The sequence below is a fragment of the Pundamilia nyererei genome, unplaced genomic scaffold, assembly GCF_000239375.1.
Source record: "Pundamilia nyererei isolate P.nyererei 1_Seehausen unplaced genomic scaffold, PunNye1.0 scaffold00003, whole genome shotgun sequence".
In the NCBI taxonomy this organism is placed as follows: domain Eukaryota; kingdom Metazoa; phylum Chordata; class Actinopteri; order Cichliformes; family Cichlidae; genus Pundamilia; species Pundamilia nyererei.
The window spans coordinates 9,060,681-9,062,491 of NW_005187404.1; the positions used below are offsets into that span (position 1 = coordinate 9,060,681).

At 39.1% G+C, this 1,811-nt stretch overlaps 1 protein-coding gene across 1 annotated transcript in view; it reads right to left on the reverse strand.

Annotated features, from left to right (window-relative positions):
- The window catches only part of LOC102210847 (thrombospondin type-1 domain-containing protein 7A-like), a 184,011-nt gene that overhangs the window by 62,804 nt on the left and 119,396 nt on the right, over nt 1–1,811 (reverse strand). The window contains exon 11 of the mRNA XM_013910474.1: nt 229–332. Within this exon, the coding sequence (XP_013765928.1) occupies nt 229–332 (104 nt within the window). The remainder of the gene's footprint in view (nt 1–228; nt 333–1,811) is intronic.

Sequence of the window (1,811 nt, forward strand, 5' to 3'; positions counted from 1 at the left end):
TATATATTGTTTTTGAGCTCTATTTCTTTTTCCTGTGTTTTATTCACACACTCAGGCTCCATAGTCGAAACACTTCTGATTAGCTCATTATCTGTGAAGCTGCAGTCAGGCGCATTACATTGCAGTCCCTTACCGCATTACTCTGTGTGTGTTTGTTTGTGTGTGTGTGTGTGTGTGTGTGTGTGTGTGTGTGTGTGTGTGTGTGTGTGTGTGTGAGATTGTCCTCACCTCGAACCTGCAGACCTAGCCCACAGAGCTCCTGATTCCCAGGACTGCCCTCCCGAACAGACCATGGAACCAATTGACATCTTCGCCACTTATGAGTTTTCCATCTGTCAAAAAACACATTATAAGAGGAGTCTTGAATGAAAATTGAACTGGTCTACTTTGTTCATATTTGGCCATCACAAGAAAACATCATATTCAGCACTGCATATTAGTTTTTGGCAGGTACTGAGTGAAAAAAGTCCCCCCACTTTTTTTTTAACTTGTGAAGGAGCTTGTTTATTATAAACATGAAGTTAGGATTAACAAACTTTATTAGACTGGTTTTAAATATATTGCATTATCAGATAATACATGTTATCAGATTAATATGATTAATCCATCTATATTAATGGGCTACATACCACGAGCCTTTACGGTGGCAGTAATTAATCCATGACTTAAAAAGCCATCGGGTGTCTTAGCTGCACCAATTTCCAACTTTCCTTTCATCTCAAACTTTCATAAAAGAATAGTATGAAACCAGTTAACTGCTCACCTGCAGAGGAACAGTTTATTTGAAGCGTTTCACTCAGAATTCATAACTGTACAGAAACAGCTTTAGTGAAGGTCAAATGATCTTCTTGTAGCCTCTGACAGTGGATTAATTTCTGTGATTGTGCAATATCATTCAAAGGCACAGCATATATTTTCATTGCTTTGCAGACGATAATCACCTTTTAATTAATATGTGTGTGTTATCCCTGTGTTCATAATATAGTTAAACTGTAGGAATGTCTTAAAGATATAAAGACCTGGATGGCCTCTAGGTTTTTGCACTGGATCATAAAAATGACAGACACTTGCTGGCATTACCTTGACCTTCTGCAGCACTGTAAGGGATGCTGGAGTCAATTCTGACATTATATTTATATAATGTAACTAATATTTTGGCTTTATGCTGCTACACTATTATTCATTGCTTCTGCAACACTGACAATAAAAATGCTTATCTTATCCTGGACTGTTTCTAATTTTAGATTCTAATTTTGGAGATATTGCACTCGTCGTTGCAGAGTATCTGTAAAATTAGAATCATCTTTTCTCAAAGTTATACTGAAAAACTAGTTCATGCATTTATTGTTTTATCATTATTATCAGGATTTCCTAAAAACTCCCTGGAAAGCCTTCAGTTGATCCAAAATGATGCAGCGAGTGTGCTGACGGGGACTAAAGGTCTCAAATAATCAGGCCCCATCCTATCTTTATGAACTCATAGTACCATATCATCCCAATAGAGCACTTTTCTCGCAGCCCACAGGCTCGCTTGTGGTTCCTGGGATATTTAAAAGCAAAACAGGAGGCAGAGCCTTCAGCTTACTGTAGAACCAGCTCAAGATGCACTGAGCATTTCTTCTTTGCGAACCCAAGTACAAGTACAAGTACCTCGGGCTGTGGGTGGACAATAAACTGGACTGGTCATGCAACACAGAGCACCTGTATAAAAAAGCCCAAAGCCGACTGTACTTCCTCAGGAGGCTGAGGTCTTTTAACATCTGCAGGAAGCTCCTGAGGATGTTTTACCAGTCGGTGGTTGCTGGAGTACT